General features: G+C 40.1%; 1 protein-coding gene across 3 annotated transcripts; it reads right to left on the bottom strand.

Annotated features, from left to right (window-relative positions):
- Positions 1–466: 466 nt before the first annotated feature.
- rpa1 (replication protein A1) lies at positions 467–25,724 on the bottom strand. Of its 3 annotated transcripts, XM_070905728.1 has the most exons (18): positions 25,600–25,724; positions 25,147–25,194; positions 24,467–24,545; positions 23,991–24,099; positions 23,766–23,854; positions 23,536–23,615; positions 22,716–22,719; positions 22,206–22,320; positions 20,822–20,924; positions 20,633–20,701; positions 20,121–20,313; positions 17,553–17,689; positions 15,995–16,143; positions 10,315–10,441; positions 7,282–7,458; positions 6,343–6,450; positions 5,948–6,034; positions 467–1,243 (listed from the first exon to the last, which is right to left on the bottom strand). In XM_070905728.1, the coding sequence occupies exons 1-18, from the start codon at positions 25,627–25,629 to the stop codon at positions 1,139–1,141; spliced, it is 1,809 nt and encodes a 602-aa protein (XP_070761829.1). In that variant the 5' UTR covers positions 25,630–25,724; the 3' UTR covers positions 467–1,138. The 3 variants fall into 3 exon arrangements, with proteins under 3 accessions (XP_070761829.1, XP_070761828.1, XP_070761827.1); XM_070905727.1 differs by lacking the exon at positions 22,716–22,719 and having other exon boundaries at positions 22,206–22,311; positions 23,526–23,615; XM_070905726.1 differs by lacking the exon at positions 22,716–22,719 and having other exon boundaries at positions 23,538–23,615.
- Positions 25,725–26,533: the final 809 nt, after the last annotated feature.

Below are 26,533 nucleotides of genomic sequence, written 5' to 3'. Positions count from 1 at the left end.
ACTCAAATCAATATCTCCAAGCATGGCTGGCACAATAAAATAAATAAGTCAAACGTACCTTTCCTCACCATTTAGAGACAGGTTTAATCCATCTCAGCACACTACGGGCAACAGATGCAGCGCTCAGCAGAAACGAGACGTTATCTCAAGAAAAATGAGGAGGTGCAGCCTCACTGATGTTCTGCTTTAATACAACATGAAAGTCAAGTTTGCAGGGGAATCTGTTGCACATCTGAGCAAAACCTGAGGAGATAGAGGGCATTGTGCGCCAGTCCTTGAATAAATCCCCTGCAAAGTGCAACTCCTAAAGAAAATAGCTGTACATGTTTTTGTTTGCTTTTAAGAGGATCGGGTGCTATTTGTGTCAGCTCAACAGATCTACACATTACAGTTATGTGCTTCAATTAACACAAATAGACTTCAAGTATCCATTGTAAAACAGACAATAACTTGTTTATAAGCATCTTTATTTTCAGAGTTAATTATCACACAAAAACTGAACTACAGAAGAGAAAACAGTTACAGGCTTTGAAAATATTGACAACACCTTGTAGCTACTTAAATAGACTGCAGTACATTTCCCATTAGGTCTGCACTGTGCATGTGTGTATGTGCTTATGTTAGTATGTGAGAAGCGGAGCAAAAAAAAGAGTGGGAGAGTAAACTGTGTTATCAGGGATGTGCAGGTCCAGCCCAGCCATTTTGAGTGCACGTCAGAAAGTGAAAAGAGTGCAAGCTACTGTGCTGGTCTTCTGCTTAAAGCAGCCACCACCCCCACATGACCTCAGTACATGCAGGAACAGCTGGCTGACTTAAGACAGACACAGTGATGTTTTTGTGGCTTACTGACCCACTCTCTGCTCTGCTTCCCCAAATAACAAAAGGAAAGTACAAATCCATATACTTTGTTATGTTCACCAACAAAAAAAAACTGTTTCCAGAATCAGGCCACATACCATTATTTTACAAAAGGAAAGGTGAACAGGCACAAGTACTTTGAGGATTACTCATTCATAGGAAAGTAAAAAAACAAAACTAAACACAATTGCTTTGTAAGCAAACGCCATACATTTAGAGCTGTTTATTGGCCAAACAGAAAGAAAGGAAAATGTGAATACTTGGCATGGATCATAAGTTCCTACTGAGCAGCCAGTTTCCTTATGTTCATGATCAACCTCTTGCTGTAGTCCTTGTGGTCAACAGGCTTCACATCCATCACTGTAGCCTTGATCCTGGATTCATCCTGTCAGACAAACCATAAGAAAACCCATTTGCATGACACATATTTTTGACAGGTTTTCATATTGTGTGGAAAAAAAAACAGCCTTATCTGTTCAAAATTAGCTTGTATGTGTCTGCTTGGATTTGAAAGTATGGTTTAGCCGAATTCTCTAGCTCATCCCTAACTGTGACGAAACAGGCAAGACTCCGAGGTCTATGTCGTATGTTGTTGGCTAGCTCTGACTAGCAGCTCTACATTGCTGTCCATGCTATACTGAGCGGTGGGCAGTCAGTCTCCTCGTGTCCCCTGACCCCATGCTTCACATGCGACGTAGCCACGAGGTCATGCCTCCCATGGTCGTTGTTCCTGTGTTACATTTTTTAAATATGCTGGGAGAGAATTTGAGGGGTGTAGGTTACAAGCTGAATTAGAGGGTGTAGTTACCCTTAGAGTTCACTTTGACCCAAAACTGTTTCATTACAAAAGCAGGGTGCTGCCTTAAGTGCAATGTGTTTTCCCAGCCAGAAAGTACTTACAAAAGACTCTGTATCCCTCATCACTCAGTATACTTCATCATATATGCAACATATTACTTGTCTACTGGAAAATTAAATAGTATCAAGGGAGTCCTCCCTTTTCCCCCATGACGAAGTGGGTTAATGTGAGACGTTTTGGACTGGGTATCTGAATTGTGTTGGCATACAAATGAATGTTTCACAAAAAAGAGGCAGCTTTTAAAGCCATAACCACCTCCACAGCTGTCTAGACAGGGGAAGGTCATTCCTACCAGGGCCATTATTCTCTGCATTTAAACAGAGGTTACACTCATTTTGTCTCCATTAATCCTCTGCAGCTGAAGTGGGTGAAATGTAAATCATCTTCCTTTGGATTGGTGCCCACATTTCTTTTTATTAATAGTCCATTATAAATCTCTTTACTAGTTTTGTATGATGCAAGAGAAATATAGACATAATATAATACGACAATAAGAAATAACAGAAAACGCTATACATCAATATATATGGATAAATGAACCAGATAACATTTTGGTAATGCATTGTACAAAACAAATGCGTCACTTCTGGCTATTATCTTGGTGTGAGTTAAGGTGCAACATGGTGATTTATAATATATATTTTAAAAATATATAAGATGCAAATGTTGTACAAGTAAGACAAAAAACATTTGACATGTTTGTCAGGCCTCAAGGATAAACACAATGCACTTTGGTGAGTAACAATGAATAAACAGAAACTTTGTTTATGAGAAAACTCCACAGGGCACCTTTAAGTGTTGTTAAACGACTGTCTGGGTTTCCAAAAGGTCGCCGGGGATTTAGCTTTCAGATAAAGAAGTGCTTCGCTCTGTGACTCGAATGTAATCATCAATGCAAGTCTCAAATGTATTAACTTTAAGAGTGAAGCCCTAGTTAAAACCTACACACTCTTGTCTGGCAAGCTACTTTTATACACTGTGGTTAAATCACATTTTGGAAAGGGAAGAGGGAAATCCATCTGATTTTTGATTGGAACGTGATGTTAATCAAAACAAGAATATCCGCTCCTTGATTTTGTTTAGTTTAATCAATCCGTCCAACAAGTGTGCACAGCGCTCTCTGCTAAAAAACACACACACCCTTATTCTCCCTTCTGATCAATGTTGTAGAAGTCTTGAAGTTAAATATATGTAACATGCAAATAAAACATTTCCTGAACATTTCAGATCACAAACCAAATGATAGTAGATAGCATAAATGTGACTATAATCTTACAGAATTTAAATTATAATTTTCTGTAAACAAATAGTCGAAAAGCAGGGTTTTCTTCCTCCTACATCAAATGAAGGAATATTAGTAATGACTGACAGCCAATCCACTAAAAATTGTTTTTGTGGTACTTTACTTCCACCATATTACAGTTGTTGAGTGGGTGAGTAAGATGAGGTGTGTGTGTGTGTGTGTGTGTGTGTGTGTGTGTGTGTGAATCTGCAAGCAGGCAACAACACACACAGCCAAGTTGGGTGTTGATCCACACTTGGACAACCTGTGCTGGCCCCCCTGCAGCCAGCACTGTGAGTGTGTACACACATAAGCACAAGAGGAACAACACACACATAAATTTGTTCCACTGTGACCTTTTTCTAACAGCTTTAAACTTGCCAGGAACACTTACAGCAAACAACAGCCAGGGAAACTAACCATTTCATACTTGCAAAACAAGACATTTTATCTCCTATACAGCCTTTAAAAAGAGAGCAGGGGGGATGAGGAGTCGACTGAAAACTGGCACAGACACGCATACACCAGCATCTGATGAGTAACTTAAAACCCAGTCAAATCTTCACTTTAAATCCCTAACCTACTTGCAGGCTGTATATGTGATCACTGCACACCTTGCTACAGTGGTTCTTACCCAGCCCTGGAAAACTGGTTGAGTGCAATTGATCTTTGGTGGAATAGAAAACCAGCAGTACTCTGGACAACCAGTGTTGGAAACCACTTCACTACTCTACACTCACACCCTCATCCTGTGCTGTAACCCCAGGATGGTGTAGCAGACTTCATCATGTGATCAGTGATGGTCACGTCTTGTAACACAGACAGGATTCATAAATGAGAAAATATTAGCTGACCAGCTAAAATCCACCACATTTCTGTTTGAAACTGGGCCTGCAGTGGCCAACACTGGGCCAGTGCTGCGATGAAAAGCCTTGAATGTTCAATAGCCCCCTTTTTTCATCACTGTCATCCTTTTGAGACACTTAAATCAGTTACAATGTCTAGACACAGCCGACAGGGACAATGAGTCCTTAACAACAGCAGTTCTAATATTGTAGCCGCAAGCGTACATTCCTGATGTCAGGCAAGTTAAAGATTTAAGACTGTCAGAGTCAAGGGCTGAGTGGTAATATTTAAAAGATTGTGTTTGACAGTAACAACACATTTATAGTAATAAAGTAATTCATCCACTGACATTTTGAGAGTTACAACACAATTACCCACTCACAATATCAATATTATGAATGCCAAAATACAACTCTGATGTTGATTTGTGTGAAAATAATTACATTATGCATCACACCCACATTAACTAATTGTTTTGATAAATACACTGTAATTAATCAGAGTGTTTTGATTTAATAGCATCAAGTAAACTATACTCAGTGGCATGGCTTTTGGTTCCCCATATTTATCCTTTAAAAAGGCTGCATGTTCATTTATTTAAGGATTTTGATGCCAGAATGAGATTAATTATGGCTGGACAAACTTGAATATAGTTCTGACTTCATACTTAATGGCTCTTTCAACAGTGTCTTGGTTTTGTGCTTATAGAGGACGTCTTGGTAATTTAGGCTTCGGTTCAGTGTGATGGCGAGCAACAAATGCATAACAATGCTTAATACTAATGACCAATAAATGTTGATCATTCTTTACAACAATTGAGTCATTGTCTTTTATGTAATACAGTGATAATAATGAAGTTGCTAGCGACACTGAGCTATATGTAATATATTGTATAGGGCTGCAACTAACCTATTACCAGAATCTTTAATTAACAGATTAATCAGTAAGTCTATAAGATGTCCATGCCCATCACATTTTGATGTCTTCAGATAGCTCGTTTTGTCTGATCAACAGTCCAAAACCCTTCAAAACTTCAATGAGATAAAGCAGACAAAGGCAACAAAACTTCACATTTCTTGTGACTGACTAATTGATTAATTGTTTTGGCTTTAATATTGTATATCAATGTCACATCTGCTGTCTACCTTACCAACAGTATGTATAGCCAGGGTAACATTTAAATGTGCCGACAGTGTGTTTTAGTGTTTAATGTCTTTATAAGGGATAATTTCATCATACTCCTCATGTGACTGTTGCAGGTTCTTGATTGAATTCCAGATGAGTATAATTCCCTCAACTGTTCTGATAAACCTCAGTATGATACAACAGGGTGGATGGGTGTCATTAACTGTTAAGGACCTGCTTTGTCCTACATCAAGCATATACAATATTGTATACATGACAACATGTGAGAGCACGGCACAATGGCTGGCTTGTAGTATTGAGACGGAGAAAATAAACTGAAAGAGGGGTTGCAGGTGTCTGTTGAAGGAATGTGGGGTTTGGAGGCAGCCGCCAATACATGCTTGTAGCAGTGCCATCGGCAGTTAGGATGCTGAGCTGAATGTGACAGACACAGTGGCCTCTTCTGTGTGTTGAAGGCGGATGCAGCCTCTGGCTTAGCTCCAGACTTCCTGCTCAGAGTCCCAGCCCAATCAATTCTTTTATGTGCTTCCCTCAAAACAAACCTCTATCTGTGTGGCCTACAGGAAATAGTGACCGCGACTAATCTGTGTGTGCACACACTTCACAAAGCCACTGAAAATGAGCAGCATAAACTCCGTTTTTTATAGACAGTTCTGTCAGTCAAAGTGAAAGCAGCGTAGTTTTGTAATGAGTAAATGAATGGGAAAACTATCAAAGAGGAAAAACACAAACAGCTAAACCATAAAGAACCTGTTTACGTGCTATGCATTTTCATCCTACAAAGGAATGGTGGTGGTTCAGGGAATCAGGGCTGCATCATTTATTTCCCTCCCAGTCTTTAACACAGGCGTGTTTTCCATTTTATTACAGCAATATATCCGTCCTCAAAGCATGCTGTGATGACAACAAACCCGTAGACATTTTATCAGACTGATTACCATTCCCGTTTTACTTACGTTATACGTTTCTAGCTTCACTCTGCTGCGGAAGACGAAAGTGTTGAAGTTGGCTTGTTGGAAGACCTCGTCGAAGGCAGCTTCGTTCTGAAATTGAGAAACATTTGATTGGCTCAATTTCAAGGGATACATATTCTTTTAATCAAATGTTATATCATAGTTTCAAGTGCAAAATAAAGTAAGTGTCTGATAACTGAACACTGAAAAATGCCACCTGTGATTTTCTAAGTAATTATGCCTGGAAGAAACAAAGCACAGTAGGTGTTTTTAACACATATTCATCTATGCAGGAGAGTGTGTGAGTGTACATGTTTGGCAGTAACAAGGCCTGAGGTTTAGCTCTTGCCCTGGCTATTTCCTGAGGCCAGTATTATATTCAGCAAGGGGAGTCTCACCGAGTCCTTGAGCTGCCCCAGGTAAGCTGCATTCTGGCCCAGGATGGCCTCTGCACTCTCCTGGAAGCACGTCACCCACTGGTTGTCCCCGTAATCTGCAATGTTGGCCTGTCGGATAATATAGAAAACAAAAGGCAAGAGTGAATGGGAAGAAAAGTTAGGTAAATACACAAGTAAAGATCAATGTACTCTTGTTTAAATTTTGTTTAATTTGGTTGTTTGATAGAGTAGTTGCTGGATGCTTAAATATGCTATGTTAACACATGCCTCTGCTCTTAAGAAATCATTACATCCTCTAATTAGCCTATATCTTGCTGGCAAGCCTGGCAAAACACGCAGAGTCACGGTGCTCTTGTGATAGATACAGAGGAAGCAAATTCACAGCTTATGCTACAGCTTGTGAAGAATAACAATATGTCGACTGGTACAAAACAAAAGCAGCTTATTTCAGATGCCTGGCTGCAATTGCTCTGTTGCTGACTAAGTGAGTTTTTGTATTTAATGTTGTTTTTTAAAAAATAATGTTTGTTTTCAAACAAGCTGAGAAAAAGGGGCTGTATTTGTGTTCCTCCCTGCACTTTCTGTAAAATGACTAACAGCACAGTATGGAAAGCTGCAGCAATTAACCAGGCATAGCTTTGATTTAAACAAGTGTAAAAATGTGCTTTAAATGTCTCTAAATTAAACTGCAAAGAGCCAATTGGGGCAATGTTGAACCACAGGGAGTGAGCCATGAGGGGAGAGAGTGGCTTGTGTCCTGAGAGACAGAAAGATGAATAAGGACAGTCAGTCAGCAGAACAGAAAGACAGGGAAATAAGAAGGACTAGAAGGATGATACCCATAGCCTCAGCACATATGCTCGTGTGTGAGTGCATGTGTGGCATAGCTGAAAAATAATCTATTAGAAGTTTTAGGGAACCCAGTGCTGAGTCACTTACAGAAAGGATGAGTCGGTACTTGAAGTTGGGGAATTCTTTGTCACACTTTTCACAGCGGAACATGCCATTCTGTTGGTCTACAACTTTTTTGTTGCACTCTTGGCTGGGACAGGCCTGGTAAAGGCAGTTTTCCTTGCGCAGGTACACTATGGTAGCTATGCAGGTGTAGTAGTCTGCCTAAGAAAGGGAATATAAACAAACACAAATTCATATAAACAAAAGTTCAGTGCCAAATAATGTTACTGGAAAGTACTTCTTACTAGATGTCTTCTCTCTCTCACGACCTTTGTGTTTTGTATGTTAAATATAGTGACTGTTGAAAACCATGAATAAAACAGCATGAAATTAACATTAAGATGACATTTTAAGGAGCATATAGTGGTGTACGTGAACAGGCAGAAAGCAACATTTGTGTAGCAGATGCACAAGTTACACTCCTAAGCAGAATCCTAATGGCTCTGACACAAATGTAAACTAGTGTGGTAGCTGCTGCTTTTGTGGGGAAGAGGCAAACTTTATAAACTGGCTGCACATAAACAGCCTTCAGGAAACCTCCGTAGTCAACATGGAAAACACTCAAGTAAGTGACATGAATTGAATTCCCACAGGATAGAAATAGATGCATGCAAAAAGAAGCTCAGGGTGTGCTGTAACGAAGAGATGAAATGCTTCAACATGTTTGCAGATGAGTCACATCACTTCTCGCCCTGGTTTCCTCTTGCAGGGCAGGCCCTAATGCACGCGGCAGATAGTTGTCGCGCCCTAACAGCTAATTGTTTTGGACAGAGCCCCCCTCTTACTAACCTCAGCATTGGCTGTGACAACAGAGAGGAGACTAGGCCCCTGCACGCTTTGATAAAGGCTAACAGGTGCCTGTTCAGGATCAGGGAGCAGAGCGACAGGCCTGCCACCTTGGAGCCATATTATCCAAGTGCATCAAGCAATCATTAATGCCACTATACAAATGCAACTATGTTATCTGTGAAAAAACACTTAAGGCCACAATCACCTGTAATTAGCCTTTCTCCAAAGGACCGAAAAAGGAAAAAAGTTTGGTACACAAATATTTGCTTAAGAATTAAACAGGAAAACAATTTATTCAAAAATAGAACATCTGCTGTAAGTACAATGAAAATCAATTCTTTCCTCTCTCTTTCTTCTCCAAGCGGTGACCATTGCGTTAGTATGCAAAAGGAATTCGACCCCAATTAACTTCCAAAACAGGACGATTGATACTCCATGTCACGTCAGATAAATAAAAAAGCCCTTAAGAGTGTGGTAAATGACAGCAACAAAATAGGAGAAAATCATCCTGTTCCAACACAGGGAGCCGCTGGCTATGCTTTTTTTAATTACTGTTTTGATTTACCAAAAACAACCAAGACATCAATCTCTGCTGCTTTTCCAAAAGGAGGTCCAATTAATCAAGTAAACACCTCTTCAATTAGCGTGCGAGTGAGCAGGGCTGCCACAGTGGGAGAGGACAGAACTTGTTTCTCGCTTCTGTCATAGACCTTCACAAATGCAGCATCGAGCCAACAAGAGGAGAGCGGCCACTTACTGTCAGAGAGGGCAAAGTAAGCAATGTGGAAACTTGAGATTGTGACACAAAGACTTTGTGACAGGGACAATTCATCGCAGCAGACTTTGGTTAGGGGGGTCTTGAGAGGGCTGACCCGCATGCCCCTGTGTATGGGATGTCTCAGAGGAGTTGAGGACAGCCTCGGCTCAGCTCCTTTGTCAGTACCGGGCCTCATCACACACCATGCTGAGGAAGAGCAAGAGCCTCCGTAGCCCAGGGTCAAACCTTTCCTCCTTAACAGCAGGGAGCTAATGCCAGGAGAAGCCCTTCACCTGACAGGGGGCTAATGGTTACAGTCAGGATTTGTGGTGTGGATTTTAAGAGAAAAGAAATAGAAATAGATGGGGCTGCTCAAGCTGCATTGCAGGCCACCATTGATAGAATAGCTCAAGTGGCTACTCTAAAAGAGGCATAAGGAGGAGCAATAAGCCATTTACTATCTGTGAATGAGATTTCTGCAGTTCTGGCCATAGAAGAGAGAATTATGAGGGCACCAGAAGTAGGACAGGGTCACTCACAGCCTCGGGCAGCAGACAAGCACGCACAGTTTCACCACTATGAAAATCCTGAAATTACTCATTCAACAAAATATATTTTTCACTTAATTGAGATTTTTGGAACTGTAAGCCATTGAGCCTCCAAATAGACAATACATGCCCGATCTCCAGTGGCGTAGTCTTGTCTTTTACAGCCAGAGCAAAATCTTGGTGCCCTATCATAATCGCTTGCATCTACCAATTTTCCTAGTCTTAATGGGATATTTTCATCATACTGTGATGATTACTAATGCGCAGAGCATGTTAAATTTGTTAAATTGCTCAAGTTAAGATCTCTGAACAGGTCACATTATCTGCTATAGACAATTTATACACTACTGTGAGCACCATTTCCCTCAAGAGTATAAATAAAAAAGGGAAATTAAAGAACACATATTACTATTATTATTTGACTTATCTGAGGGCAGTAATTTCATTACAGAGGGTAACAAATAGAGCCTGTAATGTTAGTAATCAATACCAAAGATAAATGTGACTTTCACCATGAACACATACCAAAGCTGTGAGAGGGCTCCCACAATACAGGGGGATTAATGAGCAGAAGATCAGGAACCATAGTGGGATCCGATTTTAAACACCTGGTGGTGCAGTCATTTTATGACTCAATGATTATGAAGATTCATCACACTGACCCTCATCTAAAAGTACCTTTGCAAAGCAGAGCTATGAGTGACAAGGTTACACTGTAGCAAAACTATATAGACCTGCAATGTGTACAGTGTACAAATGCAGCTTGACTGTGAGCACTTTCATATTTGTTGTTTGGGATTCAACACCAGTCTTTCGGTTTGTCCTTGAATATCTTCAAAGAATCATCCTTGAATAACAATATGTCTGGGGTTACCATAACTTGAATGTTTGAGTGCTTCAAAGCAAGGCTGAGCATGTGTGTACCTTGTCTCCATGTCCCAGGTGCTCCGTCTTAACGTCAGATAGAGTCTTCCAGTTGGTGTTTCCCCCGCCACCACCTTTCACCTCCGTCAGAGACTGTCCATCCATGGCGTGACCCTCCTTGTCATACCTACGTGAAAGAGAAAAGAAGTAATATCAGTCACTGCTGACTTGACCCCCATCACAGTTAACCAAGTATACTTGTAGGACTGCTACTAACGGTTATGTTCATTATGATTAATCTGTGACTTACGTATACAGTAAATCACCAAATTTACCTCGATAAAAATACATACAAGAAAGCTGCATTTCCACTTTAAAGAATCATATTTTTGTTATGCCAGGCCTACTTTTGGCTTCATTCATTTCAAGACAGCCGAACCAAAGCAGGAGACACAATACACTGCCGTTTACATGACTGTCAACAGTCAGCAGGCTGTCCATTTAACAGTTAGCTTAAAAAAAGAACAATCTTGTTCCAGGCAGAGCATCCATTTGTGTTTGTCAAATCAGGGATGGCTCAGCTGTGAGGCTTGTGAAATGAATCAACAGCAGAGGGACAGATGAGCTGGCCAGGGTCAGGGCTGTTACAGTGATATCAGAAACCCATTTTCGCCCAATGTTCCCGGTAATTCAGGGAAGACAATAGGAAGAAGAAGAGGGAAGGCCGGGTAGAAGGAGAAGATGTAAAATGTACTTGTGGGGGAGAAGAAAAAAAAAAAAAAAAAAACAGTTTAAAATGGTCAGTGAGATCAATAGAGCTTACTAATCTGTTGGCCACAAGGCAGAGTGGCACACAATGGGGAGGTCAGGTAGTAAATACAGGGAGAGCATGCCTTGCTCCTGGAGGCATGACTAATTGAAAATATCCCCATTAACGGTTCAGACTGTGGCCAGAGCAACGCACAAGCTGCCAATTTCCCACTCCTACTGACAAATGTGAGCAATTCTTCATGGTGGCACCAGATTCCTCACTAGTGTACCTACACCGCTTTGCTTTAATGGTGCCTGCTCCCAGTTAGGAACTTGCAAAAAGATATTCTGACAAATCAAAGCAGATAAAATGGAAATACCATTTTGTGTCATGGCTCAACATCTCTCCTAAGACAGATGTTCTAAAGAGGAGAAAAATGTAATGACAACATATCTGAGATGATTAAAAATGCATCACACTTACGACTGCAGACTAGTGAGTCTTCACAGTGTTACAAGGCTGCTCTGGACATCTGATTTGACAGATACCTGAAAGGACTGTAAAACACTCAACAAGATACCACCGTGACAGCTTTCAGTTTTAAAGCTGCTGCTGTTTTTATCGTAGAGACAGCGAGGAGCACAGGAAACAGAAATGGGATGGTAGACAGTGATCGTGATGAAGGAAACAAAGAGGACAAATTAGACCTGGCAGAAAATGTGCAACAGTCAACTGAAAGCAGGCAGATCTCAGCTCAGAGCAGCATGGCTTCAGTGAGACAAACTATCTGCAGGAACAGAGATGGATGACTGCTGGAGGTTGCCAGACATGCATGTGCATGGCATAGACATGTCAAATGTCAGTGTGTCAATGAACAAGGACAGGACAGGAGCAGAGATGTGTCAAAGGAAGAGGCAGGAAGGGATGCTGGGGAAAGTCTCAGTAAGCAGTGCTCTCAGCTTGGGGCTAAGACTCTAATGCCTGGGCTGAGAGTGGCAAACGCACCACAAACACGATTACTCCGTGTTGTGTGTGTGACATGGTGTTAGCTACTTCATCTGTAGTGAGTGACATGTGGTCAAACGTTAAACTACCAGTAACTTCAAAGAAGACACAGAGGTAGTTTCTTTTACTGTAAACATGGACAAATGCACGTTTTCCTTTATTTCTCCTCATAATGGACGGATCACACAGGCTACAATTGTAAAACCATTTGTGTAAGAGAACACTGTAGAATAAAGAAGCGGAAATACAGCAACCCAATATTTACATGTCATTCCTACACCTTAGTAGACAGTTCTGCATGCATCAGTAGACTCACCAGTGTGTCACAATAGTTTAATTTTTATGAGTTTGTCCTATATAGAGCTCCACAGGGTAAGTATATCATAGAAAAACAGAATAAATTATAGTTATGCTACTGTATTTTTCTGGTAAAAGGGGATTTAAATAGTGCAGTAAGGCAAACTGAACTCCCTCCTAACCTGTTATTTTGCTGTGTTTCAAATGACCTCGGCATATTAAAATGTAGCTTCCATCAGAGTATTTTGAGTTAGAAAAGCACTGAAGTTGCAATTCTATGCCTGGCCAGCATACGTAGTAAAATAAACTGTCTATAGAAAGTCAAAACAGGGCTGCAACTAACAAATATTTTCATTATCAAATAACCTGCCAATTATTTTCTTGAACCCAACCAAAAATAGTGCTTTTTTTGTCCAACAGTCGAAAACCCAAACATATTCAGTTTACTACTATAAATGAAAAAGAAAACAAATCCTCACATTTGAGATGCTGTAACCAACAAATATTTGGCATTTTTGCTATTCGCAAATTTGGTTTGAAAACATTCAGTAAGTCAGTTACTAATTCAATTTTGCTAATAACACAGCACCAGTAATTCAGCTGGCATTTCTTCCACTTTTCCCCCAAATCAATACAGCATAGTGAAACATTTGGGTAAACTAACTATTACAATTCAATAATGAGGCATCATGTTCACTAGACTGCTGTGTTAGAGCTTGTTTGCTTCTAGGCTGACATAATTACTGTCGTAACCGTATGCTGAGGCCTGTACATGTGGAAATACTGGAGTCAGGATAAGGAAGAAATGTCGGCTTGGACTTGTGTGACTAAATGAGTTTGTGACAAATGTCACAGGCTGACAGCATCAAGCTTTGAGAATAAACATGACAAAATGTAGTTAACAGAAAAGTGACTGCCCTGTCTGACAGTATGGGGAAAGGCATCTCTAAATGTGCTGTTGCCACCTAATGGACAACTGCATCTACACAGTTAGATGGATGAAAGTGTGAACATAAAGATTTTTACACTGATAATTTCCACAAAGAGGAACTTACTGTTCATTTAATGCCAAGCTGGCAACCTGTATCAAGTCATCTCCAAAGGAGGGTGAGGGCATACAGCACATGCACGCTAACAACGCACTAAGATCCCAGACAAACCCAAGATCAAGATAATTAGTGCATAGGGCAGCATTCTTATTTATAAACACACCGGAAAGTGCTGAGCAGCACCACTAATACTCTGCATGAGTTCGAGTCAACAGCCCACCAAGGATAGACTATTCATTTGAAGAAGTCCCAAAGGTCTGCGCCAAAACACAATCAAATTAAGACGCCTCCGCATGAGTAAAACAATGATGTTTCAGCAGCCTTGGCTGTACAGTAAAGATCCATCTTTGAAAAGGCGTTGGGTTCTTCTGTGCAAGATTAAAAAAAGAATCATCAAAAGATGTATCCAGAGTTTAATTGATTTGCTACCTTGTTGTTTTCAATAGTTCACATCTTGGCTTAAAGAACAATCATTAAGGGGCACACTTCGTGAACGGCTACCATCCTGAGACCCAGGCTTATCACCAGAATGACAAAACACATTATGTATTCAACAGCTGGCAGTCTTCCAATGAAAACACACACACTAACAAGTTGATTCTCATCACTAGATATCATCTCTGTAATGCAACCTTAAAATAAAGGTAACTCACTAACGAAGCTATTTTCTCCATCTTCTTCACAGCATGAGGCTGGCTGGGCTACAGCTCTCTGACTTGATGCATAACAATCTTGTCTTCAGCGTGGTTCTCACTTGGATTGACTTGGATAGAGAGTAATGAGTCAGGTCTGGCCTCCCTCCATCTGTGACTTTTAAACTGTTCATTAGTGGATGGCTGCGAACCTGCAGGAACCCAATGCCCAAAGAGGACCCACATGGGCCAACCTCTCTTCTGCAGTGGATAAACCAACACAAGGATTTAAGGATCATTATCTCTGGCTGTCCAAGTGAGAAGTGACTGGAGAAAGTGGGGAACATCCCTCTGTCATTTAACAGAAGAGAGCACAGGAATTGTAAAAAAGCCTATGCTACAGCAGGGATGTGGAGATGTGATTCAGGACTTAATGGTGTTTGGGTAAAAGAAGGCAGAAGACCCACGAGTGGTCCTGATAATGGACCACTTTCTGTCACTATGCAAATATAAAATAATCCCATCACCAAAACACTTAACAGCAGTTCACAGTAGTTAGCATTCTGATAAATGAAATAAAAATATATATTCAGAGAAGCCAGAGGGTGGTGCTAAAACTATCATCAAGAAATTACCATGAGCCAAGACATCTGATTAAAAGAGGCACATTTGAGCATATTTTGAGAGGTGCCTCTTTCTCACCTGCAAAGTAGAGTCACATTTCACTGCTCTAATTATGCAGATCAGGTCCTCCGATTGTGCATAAATGCTCAGTCACATTTGTCCAGTCAGAATAAGAAACTGCAGTGGTCACAAAATACATTTGAACTGTTTACGGTCATTTATTTTTCAGTGCAGAAAATAAATAACAAAAAAATAAGTAAAGAAATGAAACCCTTTGGATGGAATCGATTGGCTCTCCACTCACAAATACAGACATTTTCTTTCACGTCAGAGAGGAGGAGCAGACCCGCCTGTTTAAGTAGGATCTATAAGGAGGACAAATCAATCAGCGTGCCCCAGCGCTGGAGTGAGTTTAAGTATCAACCCCCACCTCAGTCCATGTGAGCACTGCCTCATCTATTAATCATGTACCAACCTGTTCAACTTCATACAGCCATCTAACGACGTGTCTTTATTTAAAAATATAACAAAAACAACTTACAACTTGTCTTTTTATCCAAACCTCTGGAAAAACACATACATATACTGCATGCTTATTTTTGGGCATGTTGTACACCAGGGAGAGGTAATTTAGAAAATAAGGAATCGAGGAAATGGCATGCGAGCCCAAAGAAAAGATGAAAGCAAGTGTTTCTCTATTCCACTCCAAGAAAAGCCAAAAAAAAAAATCTTCAAGGAATAGAGTCACATGCCTTAATTGTGTTAGTACACTGTACTAAAACTCTGCGTTTGGCTGTGGCACTTGCATAAATGCAACTACAGTGCAATATGCATGACTACACGTACACAGATAACCACTCTGATTTTAAAGACAGAGATATCTTGGCTAATTTCCACATAATATTATGTGTTCAAGGGAAAACACACAAGAGAAAATAAATGCTACAATCAACATAATCACACAGAAATTAGTCGGGATTTCATTTGATCTGGAAAGGCGATTAGAGGAGTAAAAAACACATTTTCACAGATTAAGTATGATTTCCATTTAGATGTAATGCTTCATTGAAGCACCCCCCACATTGTGGCTAATGGAGGAAAACTAATCTTGATAATGAGAATCCGAGCATGCACTCTAGCAACTTGGTGAAATGGAAACCCGCCATTTAAATCCTTAGAGTTCTATCATTTCATACTTTATACAATACTTGCATGCGAGAAGTTAGCTTCCAGCGAGTGAAATAAATAAGAAAAAGCCTTCTGGCGTTAAAAGTATACCATGTTTCATACCTGCAACAAAAGCACTCTGTCGTGGGTATACAATTGCTGGAACATAAGTCATTTTGTGCACTGCATTATCTATGAACCTCAGGCTCACTTACCAGCCTCTGAGCTTATATGCCTCAGGGATGTCTGGGTTGATCATCAGGGTACTGCTGAAGGACGCAGAGAGGGACCGGCCTCCAAAGTCTGAAAGCTTCGCCCCCTTAATGGCTACAATGGGCTGCCCAGAGCCCTCAAACTTTTCAGCCTACACAAAACAAGAGATGTGGACAGAGGACAGACAATCATTAAAAAGTTGTTGTGCTGAACTTAGGCACAGCGGAGCTCTGAGCTAAATGCTAACATCAGCATGCTAAAACGCTCATTTGAACAATGCTAACATGATGATGATGATTAGCAGGTATAATGAGTAAACCACTGAGCACAATGCTACAGCTAAGGCTGATGGGAATGTCATTTGGTCATAATGCAAAGAATTTTACCTGATATACAAAGTCATCCAATTTATCCAGTGCTGAACATGAATGTCTGTACCAAATTTCATGGCATCCAATAGTTGTTTAGATATTTAGTGGAAATCTCAAGAGAGCCAAAGTCTGTGGGATTCTTCATTTGGAGACCATGAATGTCTGTACAGAATGTCACCTTAATCCCTTAAGATATTTCAACCTGAACCAAAGTGGTGGACCAAAAGACAGACCGACATTGCCATCAAAAGAGCCATGCTGCTATGAGCTATGAACACATTTCTTATTAGTTCAGTTCCAAAATGGCTGTGAAATAGTACTTCATGTATACTTAATTGTCAGCTTCCTAGTTTTTCAGTGCTCTTTACTATAAGGACACCAAAAAAAACAATAACAGAAAGGAGGGGGGCAACAGTAAAGCCTGCAGAAATGGGGGAAATATCTCCAACACTTGCTTTTTGGCATTGCCATTGTTCTTTATAAGCTATACATCTTGTGTACCTCAGAAAGTCCCTCTGGAAAAGGGGTATCTGTCGAACAAACAAACAGCAACACTGTGCTTCTTGTCAGGAGGAAAGAAATGGTGGCAAACTCAGCACAGTCCCCCTGAGCCACAGGTAAAAATCAACTGCAGGACCACAGTTACTTCATCACCCCGTGACAGGGAATTCAGTCAGCGATTTCAACCACATTCGCCTCCATTAAACACGGCACACATTGTTAAAGGTCTCTGATTCTCACACTGCTGAACAGTTATCACCAAATGTGTTGAACAACCTCTCTAATTAAACACTTTTCGGACAGTCTGACCAAAAATTGAAAAGCTTCACAAACAGATAGCATTTACTGCAGGCTTTTTGTATTACAGGTGCTCATGTCATTGTGTTCATCCCCTGAATGTGTGATCTAGCTTTAGTTTAGCTTCATTAATTTATAGTAAATGGTCTAAACCATCCTATATCAAAGAACAAAGGTCTGAAGGGTTAGACAATTTCATTAATTCTCTGTACTCAAAAACAGTTGTTCTCAGATGATGATTAACATTTGAAAAGTGTTCTGAGAAGAAGGCACAGGCATGTCTATGCTTTATAAAGGCTGGTATTGATTTTTACCTCCCGTATAAAAATCTCCAGACACAACACCTCTACCCCATTACATGTTTTATTCTCCATCTAGTGTTCATACTCACTTCCTCTCCCCACAGCGTGACAGTCACCACCTTCCCGGACATGTCCATCAGATTGAGTGTCCTCTTGGACACTTCTTTGTTGGACTTAGTGGTGAGGCGGGTCACTTCGTCCACACTCTTACACACTCCAATCACATCTGTAATGGAAAACATGAGTCAGAGTTGCACATTAGAGGCAGACACAGGATTGATTTTGCAGTTAATATTGTACCATATACTGCATGACATTGTTGAGAAGACCACGACCACATATGGTTTAATTTCCCAGACAAACAGACTGTTCCCGCATGTACATATCATAAATATTGATTGTGTTGTTAACGCCCACAGGTCATTCTAGGTCTCATGGTTTCCTGCACAAATTGGATCTTGGGAAATAAGTGATTCATCATTTCAAATCAGGTGTGAGGTCAGCAGCCTGTGAACCAGGCACCCTAACCCTAACCCATAATGTAGGAGAGAATCCATGAAATAGGCTTTAACTGTTTCCACCAAAACACTTCATCAAGCTTACTTTGTTGACTAATGCAATCACTCATAACGCAGAGCCATATATTTGTAAAGGTGCAAGAGCGGCATCACCAACATCAATCATCATCTATAAAACCCCACACCCACTGGGTGCAGGCATTTTAAATGTATTTAACCATCATGAAGAAAACTTTGATGCCGACTGGTACGCGGGAGAGAAATTACTCAAACAGCAGTACAAGCCGCAGTCTTCATTAAAAGAATTACAAGCAGGTTCCTATTATTACTTCATTTTACCTGTGACAGCAGGTTCTCATTTTCTCATTGGCTCTGCCATAGGGCCCAAAGTCAATCTGCACTACAGGCTATTACTGTCATCAGTATTATTAATACCACTTTTATCTCTCTGCTCGTATACTGTAATTACCTCAACCTCCCAGCATATCCGGCTCTACTTCCCACTACAAACTCTATCCTCTGCTTACAATAGCTTATTACTGGGTGTTTGGGAACTCCTCAGTAAGAGCTGGGCTCTGAGAATCGGTTGATCGGTTTATGCTTTTCGCAATACACATTGCTTAAGAGAATTATGATGTGTTTATGCCTCACAGAGCTCCATAAAAAGGAAAACAATGTGTACTTATAAACCAGAAAATATAGAAAACACAGAAATAAAGCAGTAGTTTGGTGTATGGTTCATTCACAGATGGGTAATGATGTTATCACTCCCCTATGCACTATGCTGCACAACTCTGCTCTTTGTACATTTGTTTAAAGAATACAAAACATCAAAACTAATGTCTCATAAAATGGGGAGGCAAAACATGGCCACCATTCAAATAGAATAAAAAACAGCTCATACCAGATGGATCATCCCTCAACAAAATTGCGGCACAAAAACAAACTGAGCCTCAAGCTCTGCCCTGAAAGGGTTTACAAGGCCTGATCCTGAGTCACAGACATGACAGTGTGAAGTAGGGCTTGACAGGTTTCTCAATAGCAAAGTCTAAAAAAGTCTCAAGCAATGTTTTGGTTTAACTAGCTGCTTGGATACAATATTTTATACTGTAAGATAAGACTATGTTTAAGAGGTGGGGCAGATTGGGAGGAATAAAAAACAGGCTTCAGCTAAAAGGAAAATTTATTAGGGCCCATCAAAAGAAATGGCTCTGTAGCTGGCTACAGGGACACCAAGCCGCATAGGTGTGTACAGATCCACTCTTTTTATTCCTCCACCATATATTTTAACCTGTTTGGACTGTAGGCTAGGTTTTTCTAACATCTTACATGGGCTGCTTTTAAATGTTTTATTCAGCCGTTCTTTGTTACACTATTGTACTTGGAGGGTTTAAGGCAGTTTCACTCATGTATTCAACCCACTGTTTCACTCTATAAATATCTATAAGCACCTATAATAATTAAAACGCTGAACTGCTGCAGCTTGCACACTGTGGTGGCCACACACACACATTGAATTTGCCATCAATAATAGAATGTTTTATTTCATTATAATTTTTAATTGTATTTTTATTATTTTTAGTATAGACAGAAAATATTCAATTTTATTTAGATAGCGCCAAATCATAACAGAGGTTATCTCTACAGATATAAACATTGAAACTGAAGTGAAATGTGTAATGTTGCTGGTATGATGTCAACAGATCATTTTCACTGTCTATTTGTGCTGAGAATCGTGGAAAAAATAGGCAACATGCCAAATTTCTAGATGACGCAGCGCAGCGGCTGCACGTCTGTTCTAACCTGTTAACACGGGTGTGAAAAAGAAAAGCAAGAGGTTTAAGTAGGCAGTGTGACCCAGCTGTTAGAGGTCTGCAACTTGAACTGCATAAAGAGATCAGATTTGAGCTGCACAAGTTTTGCTGATTAAATTTCAGGGCTATGTATAGGGCTTTGTTTTATTTTTGACAGTATGCCATGTCTTTGTATATGTAGGTAGGGCTGCAGGGTGGTTACTATTTTTGTCTCAAAATATAGTCTGGGAACATGAAAAAAAACCTGATTACAGCAGTCTGGGAGATTTAATGACACAGGTTGGGTTCAGAAATGCCTGTGTAGATCATTACTTTTGCTCCTTACCAACAATGGCATCTTTGTCTCTGTTCTCCAGGTCACTGATGGAGACAAAGTCACACTGCACCATGGGAACATCACAGCTGTCCTCACAGGGGATGACGGTGGATTCTCCATTGAATGTCATCTCATATTCATTCTTCACTGATGTGTACTGCTTGTTGGCGATCTTCAGGGAGCACTTGGAGACATAGTAAACCTGACCCATACAGATGGATGACCCACGTGTTAATCAGAGATCTGGGGAGCATTTCACCTGACTGAATGGTGCAAACAAGATACGACTTCAGACAGTCGGGGGGGATCAACAAAGGCTGGCAGATGATCATAAGCTGCTTATTGTATGGGTACAGTGTAGCCACATGACTCATTCATGGTCTCCATGGTTTTAACTCACAAAGTACTGGCAGCTGTTGCTAGAACAGTCTGCGGCCAAATCCGTCTTTAACAGCACAGTGAAAGACAGTTTTGGCAGATAATTAGGACATACTGAATCATTATTTGGAGGAACATCTCACCTTGCCAACCTCAACAAGGCTGTAGAACTTGTCCACCTCTTGGTTGAAACCAGTCACTCGTATCTCTCCCTGTAATAAAATATTAAATTTGATTAAAGTAGGTCAGGGACAGTACAGGATTTCCAACTCATGATATCTTGTTTATTTACATAACATAAAAATGAACAGTGAGACCACAATAACACTCACACTTTCATCCACAATCTCCATGGAGAAGAGTTTGCCATCACCACGAGAGTTGCTCCATGTGCGGATGCTGCTCTTGTTGGTTACACGAGCGCGGATGGTCCACCTACCGGACAAAGACAAGTCTGAGGTGATTCATGTCAGTGTTCACTTTGAGATTCATGGACCCAGAATGTACACCGACATATGCATGCATTTATTCTTCAATTAATTCATGTATTCATCAACTCAACCTTTTAAGAATCTGCCCCCTAGAGGCCCTCTGGATGAATGGCAATGTATAAAGATGACACTGAACATGTATCATTTACTTGCCTCCTCTGCAGCAGGCTTTTCAGGGACATTGTGATTACTCATAGGAGAGAAAAGCACCAGTGTAGCTAATGACATTAACGGTGCCAGTAAGTCAGTGTGAGCCCAGCACTGGCACTCCTCAATACAATGTAGTCGTTGGGAATGTCATCAGTAACACCTGTGTTTGGCAAATCAAAATGTCCTCTGTGAGAAAGGCCTTTACTGTTCAACTGTGCAGGGAGGTTCAGCTTTGACACTGTCTCTTACACAAACAAAAAAGTATCATTGTGGATACTCCATTTTAAGGCTCTCTTGCCTTCCAAAAATTCTTCCAGACATCCTTGTTATGCACAGCAACTGCAGTCAATTCACAGTAGAGCCTGACCAATGTTGAATTTTTGAGGCCAATACTAATACAGTTAAAAAAATTGATATTATTGATAAGAATTCTCTCTTTTTAAGAATTGTGACCTAGATCTGTTCTGAGCAGGACATTTGCATTTAGCATGACATTTTAAAAGGTGAAAAATAGTGTCATCATGCTCACTGGTGGACAAACTACTTGGACACTGACTTATCTTTGGCATTTCTGTTCTGCAATCTTGTTACTTATTGGTCAACACATTCACCAATACCAATATAATATTGCAATAAGATAATATCTGCTGATATTATACCCAATTTAAAAGGTGTGGCTCTAGACAGATAATGCAGAAAACACCTCCTCTGCTGCTTCCAACAGAAAATAATCTAATACAACACAAGAAACTAAAACGTTACCATGGCAAGAGTTCATTCGGCACTTCTCAGACAGTCTCAATTGACAATAGAAAGCTTTACATAGGTTGTATCTGTGGCAAGGCCATTGTATAGAATTGCATTAGATTCTTTAGTGTTCATGATATTGTGCCTGCCTTCTGTTGTCTTCAATGTCTAGCTTCAATATGCAGACACATGGTTTTGCTGGTGTTTAGTAGGTTTTTGTTGCATTTTTAGTTTTCATATTATAAATGCATGCAGTAATATGTTGTTACTGTCCCAAACATGGCAAATACATACAGTCTTTTCCCACTGATTGGGAAAACATACTCACTTGGACTGGTAGGGGTTGAGGCTGGCGATGGGCACAATTTTGGAGCTGCCCCCTGGTGTACTGGGCATAGCAGATGGGGCCTTCTTCCCAAAGTCTTTATTGAAACCTCTGTGCACTGTCGGAAGGATGAAGAGAGAAATAAATGATCCATGAAGAGCAGTGATGGAGAGAAGTCAAGAGAGAGGCACATACATTATTCATCAGAGACAAATTGCAAAAATCCAATTTCTTTGGATTGCAACTGCTTGATCACTGTAATTATCTCACTTCATGAGGGAAGTTTCATCAAAGAAAAACCTAATGACTTAAAGTACATTTACAACGGTTGACTCTTGAGTCGAGAAAGAGGAAAGACTCAAACAGAAAACAAAAATCTTGTCAAACCAAGTTGTTGGAGATGTGTGATCCAGCATTTCAGTGAGAAGGATGATTCACATTTCACAGAATCAGGGCAGAGTGTGAAATGCTATAACAAACTGGAGATGCTCTTCCCCAGGAGAGCTGTGCTGCCTGACTTTGAGATTTTCCGTTTGAACAAGCGCTGCACATTTGATTTGTGTGCGTCTCACGCGGAGGATTAGAGTTCAAAGTGTCCACTTAAGTCCTCCCACTTTGCCAACCACTGCACTTCTGGTAATTAAGCCCCCAGATCAAGCAGCACACACAGAGAAATGAACAATGACTGTGCTGATGAGGAGGGTGCTTGCCACAACCTCAATTCCCACACGGCAGATTAGAGGGATGAATACCTGCTATGACACACAGTAGAAGATAGCAAAAGCTGGATTGCACATCTCTCCTGGTCCAAGTTATTTGCTATGCTGTGATCCACTGCTTATCTTTGACATAAACAACTGCAGTGTTTCAAAAATAAATGTTTGTTTAAGGGGGTTAATGTACATTCTCCAGGTAGTCTGTGTTGCTACGTATTTGTTTGTTTGTGTATTCTACTGTGCATCCAGAGAAAGATAAACACAATGATTGACATGCAGAGACAGCTGCCCATCAACACAGGATCATAGTTGTTAAAGTTTATGATACCAAGCATTCACATGAAAAAGGGGAGCTCTGGAGAATGAGTGCCGATAACACTGAAAAAACTCTTGGGAAAGCTAAAAATGAAAATGTTTCTCAGCGGGGCTGTCAAAATGACTTGTGTCCTGTAAATCTGTGGGTCACCCACATCATAGAAAGCAGTAGAGAAATGTCGCCATCTGGTGGTTATTTGTGAACAATTTGTGCACAGTGTTTTCCCACAAAATGTAAATTCTGAACATTTTCACCCATAATTCATGTTCAAGAGTTAAAATAAAAACTCGCCCTCCTTCACACCTTCATTTCTGTTTTGGGGCTGTAGTGGAGGGCGGTTTGTTTCAGGGTTCGGCACTGACTGGGGGCCTTTAACCTGACCTGCAAGAAAGATTAGACATTAGTATTAGCCTGCATTATGTCTAACAATAAAAACAAAAAGTAAATATCAGAATCACACTACATAAACATATTCACTGAGTACAAATACAAGCAGCAAATATTATTATGAAATGCGTTTTGAAGCCTTACCCTCAGTGTAAGGAGTAGGGTCACCTATTTTTCCAGCAACATCTTCAGCAGGCTTGATGACATCAATTTCCAATATGATTACCACCCGCCTGTAATAAGTCATCACCATAAACTGCAGAAAATAGCCTCGTGTGCATTTAGTTTTGCAAGACAATAACTAAACATGCTCACAATTATCAACACAATTATACAGACAGTGATATAAAGATAAGAAAAGGTGCATACCGTCCATCCTTCAATATATTGGTCACATGCCTCTTCAGAATGCAGATGCAGTTCGGGGCCAGTCTGTTCTCCTCAGCCATGCGGTTCAGCTGGGTTGAGAGCATGAAGGCTGCGAAGGTGTAGAAAAGTGAGAAAAGAAAATCAGTAAGGGGCAGCCAAGGATAATTCAACTGAGGGGCTCTTGAGAATAACTGCTCCTAGCCATTTAAATGCCACCTCATTCACCTGGTAATGGGGTAATATCTGTTAAGGAGATCCAGAAAAACCTTGAAACTTACTGACTTAGTGTCTGAATGCTGTTAACCACATTAATGTAAATTAAATCTAAATACTAGTCACAACAAATAATCATTTGCAATAACTTGTTTTACATATCACATTGTCTGTTTTGGATCCAGATCTGCCTTCCTATTTTTGTGTGATGGTTGTGTAAGAGAAATTATATTCAAATCAGAAGAAGAAAAAACAAAACTCACAGGACAGAGTGTGCCGTCCATCACTCATCATCACTCGAAAGCGAGCTGGACCACTTCCTCCATCAATCTTGCGAATGTTCTGAAAGGTGATGTACAAATGAAACAGTTCAATATATATTACAAATAAAGGGTTGTCTTCCAAAATATTCTGTTTGTCTGGTTGTGTGATTTTGCATGCTGACAGATGTCATTGCGTTTAGTTTTGGTGTATGGTACATTCAAAAATTCAAATACACATAAGTTATTGCCTGTGTTAATATTTTGTCAACTTTCTTTTGGAAATAAGAGTCTACACAAGCTCAGCTTCTCATACAGTGAGCCGCATCATGTTAGGATCTGTTTCCTGGAGTCTCCCCTGTTGCTGAATATGCGCAGTGTGTCACCAAAGATAATACTGCTAATTACTAAATATTGTAGTATTTTGAATTTATGAGTTGTGCGTCATGATCTGAAGTGCAGTTTCAGAAACCTTTCCACCCTGAGGAGTACCCAGCATTGGTTTGCAGAAATGTGACGGTTGATCAAATGCATGAGAAGACATCTGTGCATATGGTGTCAATCTAAGCTCAATAAATTATTACCAAATACAGGAAAGGTGAAGTCCGTAACTTAGTGGTGTAGTTAGTGGCTGAACAGTAACGTTAAGGAAAGATTGTGTGATCCTAGTTTTTGTTACTCACCACCAACTGAAGCACTGCGTCGTTGCCACCGGAGCCATTTGATAAAGCCTGGAAACACAAATTGTAATTTAGCCTTAGCTATTTGTTGTCAAGTTCGATAGTTGACTATGTTTTATCCGGAAACGTTTCGATTTTTTCCCCAAAAGATAACTCAAAGTTATTATCTTGTGTTGGAGTTCAATGTCGACTGAAATTTTTTTTTTAAATTACAAACGTTAACAAGATTGCTAGTGTTACATTAAGCTAACTAACGTTCGGGTTTTTTGTCTCTATATCAGTTAACGTTACATAACAAAAAGTAGCTAGCTAGGGATGCAAACAAATGACTGCTAACTTCTCCAGCTGAACAAAGAGTGCACTTAAAACTGCACCAAACAATATTCAACTTCAGCGGTTTTTCATTTTGAAAATTATGTTTTAGCCTATTAATTATACTGAAAAGATTGACCATACCTCTATCGCACCCTCTGAGAGCTTCGTCATGTCTGTGAGGAGGTGATTTAGCGACAAAAAAAGACAACTTTACTGAAATATTAACCAAACAGCCAGCTCTTTGCTTCAGCCACTGACAGTACTCGATGAATTGTGTCGGTGGCGCCAACAGCTTGGACAAACGCGCGAAGCTTCGTAGGAGCTGCTCCAGTTTCCGCTTCCGTTCACAGATCTGACTTCAGTTTACATTCTGTCAGCACCGTGAATCTATAGTCCTGGGACACACTCTAAAACTGACCGGAGACCAGCTGCATGAACGTCAGCGCCAAACATAACGTGACGTCAGGCGCTTACGACGATGCGTTCATAGCCATTGAAAAATAGGAGATTTCCGACTCCACTATAACTCATAATTTATAACTCTTTTTTGAAAGGATGTAACAAAATCTTGAATGGCCGTATTTTTTTTAATTATTCAAAATGATGGTATAGTGGATGATTTTTCATCACACTAATATACATCCAGTGACCATTCACACAGTTAGTGGGCGATCTTTGACAAAGTTATGCAAGAAGTAACCTTTTCCCTAAATTATTTTACCTCGCAAACTCTTTTATTGTGAAACTAATATATTATATGTCGTGGACAATAGATTGATGAAATTAATACAAAAAGATAACAATGGCTGAAAAATGTTGCCTTTATACATACCATGCATGTATGTTAAATTGCCATCAGCCCCCTACAAATGTACTATTTGTATTTTCCCAGTTTATTCAATGCATCAATTTACCTTCAGATTACAAAAACAGTTTTTCATTCAAGAAGACAATAAAACTCAAAGCCTTGACATGTTGTGATTCAAATCAATTTAATTTATTATCCCATTAGATGACATCTTTAAAAATTAAACTACATACAAAAAGATCCTGTGACATTGGCCTTACATTTTGA

This window comes from Enoplosus armatus, chromosome 5 (assembly GCF_043641665.1).
Source record: "Enoplosus armatus isolate fEnoArm2 chromosome 5, fEnoArm2.hap1, whole genome shotgun sequence".
In the NCBI taxonomy this organism is placed as follows: Eukaryota; Metazoa; Chordata; class Actinopteri; order Centrarchiformes; family Enoplosidae; genus Enoplosus; species Enoplosus armatus.
This window is presented reverse-complemented; position numbering and strand designations above follow the sequence as displayed.

Coding starts and splice junctions, on each gene's coding strand:
- rpa1 (XM_070905728.1), bottom strand. CDS start 25,629: ATGACGAAGCTCTCAGAGGGTGCGATAGAG. Junction 24,100..24,466: donor TGGACGGCACACTCTGTCCT/GTGAGTTTTGTT, acceptor ACACCTTCGCAG/CCTTCATGCTCTCAACCCAG. Junction 10,442..15,994: donor GCATATAAGCTCAGAGGCTG/GTAAGTGAGCCT, acceptor TCTTTCACGTAG/GTATGACAAGGAGGGTCACG.